The 1,806-nt window shown below is 33.6% G+C and overlaps 1 protein-coding gene across 6 annotated transcripts in view; it reads left to right on the forward strand.

The window, feature by feature from the left end:
* Positions 1-523: 523 nt before the first annotated feature.
* The window catches only part of LOC138017970 (uncharacterized), a 60,826-nt gene continuing 59,543 nt past the window's right edge, over positions 524-1,806 (forward strand). For 2 of the 6 annotated variants that reach the window (XM_068864929.1, XM_068864931.1), the window contains exons 1-2: positions 524-587; positions 1,293-1,379. In XM_068864929.1, coding sequence (XP_068721030.1) covers positions 1,316-1,379 — 64 coding nt within the window. In that variant the 5' untranslated portion in view covers positions 524-587; positions 1,293-1,315. Of the gene's footprint in view, positions 675-1,292; positions 1,380-1,806 lie in introns of all 6 variants that reach the window. The other 4 variants (XM_068864930.1, XM_068864934.1, XM_068864932.1 and 1 more) reach the window with 3 other exon arrangements.

Raw genomic sequence — 1,806 nt, forward strand, 5'->3', positions numbered from 1 at the left:
TATTTATAGACTGTAATTTTCAAATTACTTTGACTTGATAATGACGTTTACATAACGTCGAAACGGCGTCGTTTCTTACCAAAGTTTTTAACAATGTTCTTAATATTTTTAATCGCAGTTTTTTTATAGTTAAATGTTTCCCAAGATCACTTCTCCTTCGTTTATTTATAATTGCCAAAAGAAAGCGATTGTGTCGACAGATTATATTCAGAATTTGACAGTTTACAAAGCTGTTTAAATTTCTACAAATCCAAATTGTACCTAGTAATTATATCACATACTGTTAAATTTATTGAAACTATTCGAGTGTCTTCATTACTTTAAAAGGCTCAGCTTGTAAAATGTGCATTAACCTAAACTTTTCTTAAAAGAAACTATACTTATAAATTTAAAACCAAAAAAACAAGGCTTAATCCGACGATGTTACTAATGCACTTTAAAGACGAAATTTACAAAATGAAATACAATATTTGGATAGCTGTCGTTCACGTGGGTAAAAATATTTTATGTATAATTCTGATAAAAAGAACAATATCATTTGGAACGTGATTCTAGTCTTTTCGCAATCCACTGCAAATACATCTAAGGTAAGCTCTGGAAAAATTAATAGTCCGTACCTGCTTAATTTACGTGGCTGATAAATCAGATTGTTTCTGTAAAAAGGAACATAAAAGGTATTATGTTTTGCTGTTGATAAACAAAGTGTTTTGATTTCTTATAAGCCCCATCTAGGGTTTAATCCTTTGAAACGACTTTCCTTTTGATAATACACCCTAGACAAAAGCTTTGGAACTGATAATAATAGTTGGCCAAGTGCATGAACCTAAAAACGTACTTGACGATTCTCGTGGCGTGTCAAATGGGAATACTGTCGCTCTGTTAAAGAAACCCCCCGGAATTCTTACTGGCATTTTACCTGAGAATACAAGCATTCTCCGATCCGTTAGGGAGTGTATTAAGACCGACAATTTCCCAAAGTTGTGACTATTTATCGATAGTTAAAAATTTAGCTGTAAATACACGGCTGGGGGTGTTAAAGAACGCAAAAGAAGCTTATAAAAGAGTTCTTTAATAAAATTAGTCCCACTATATGGGCGGCGAGTTATACTCTACGACATAGATTTAGCTAGTATAGGTTTCATGGCAAGAGGGCTAGATTCCGAAGGCTTTCAGCCAAATTCAGTTGTGTTTAAGTTAAAAAAACCGACACTTTTTTTTTCGGTGTATGCTTAACTACCCCCTAAATATAGATTCGTACATTTGATTTAGAAAAATTTACTTTCCCTTTTCAGGTCAGAGAAACTCAGTCTCAAGGATGGAAATTTTTCTTTTCTTGTTTACTATCTTAATGACGGCGCAGCTGGACCACTCTCTCCCTGGTAAGTTAATTGAATCTCTCATGCCTCACTACTTCATTTTATTTCTCACCTAAATCTTCGTCATTATCACATAAAAGCAATATTCATGCTGTTTAAACGAATCACTCTTTAGTGATCAATTCAATGATTAAACTGATCAAATCTGCCGCCATTGTGGCATGCCATTAGCCTACGGTTAGCCTCTCGGTTCTGCATAGTAAGAAGTAAAATTATACCTTTATATAAAGAAGTGCTTTTTAAATGCAGAACTTGAAAGCGAAATGTTATTTTTAAGGCCTGCTCGCATTAGAGACGATTTTGAAAAAACTTGTTTACTCTAGGGTATAAAATTTGTCTGCACACCTTTTTTTTTTAAATGCGACCTCTCCTTTGTGCTTTTTAAAAATTGTCAAAATCGGAAAAAATATCAATGACGCTGGTGTGCTTG

Source organism: Montipora capricornis, chromosome 2, assembly GCF_036669925.1.
Source record: "Montipora capricornis isolate CH-2021 chromosome 2, ASM3666992v2, whole genome shotgun sequence".
Classification (NCBI taxonomy): Eukaryota; Metazoa; Cnidaria; class Anthozoa; order Scleractinia; family Acroporidae; genus Montipora; species Montipora capricornis.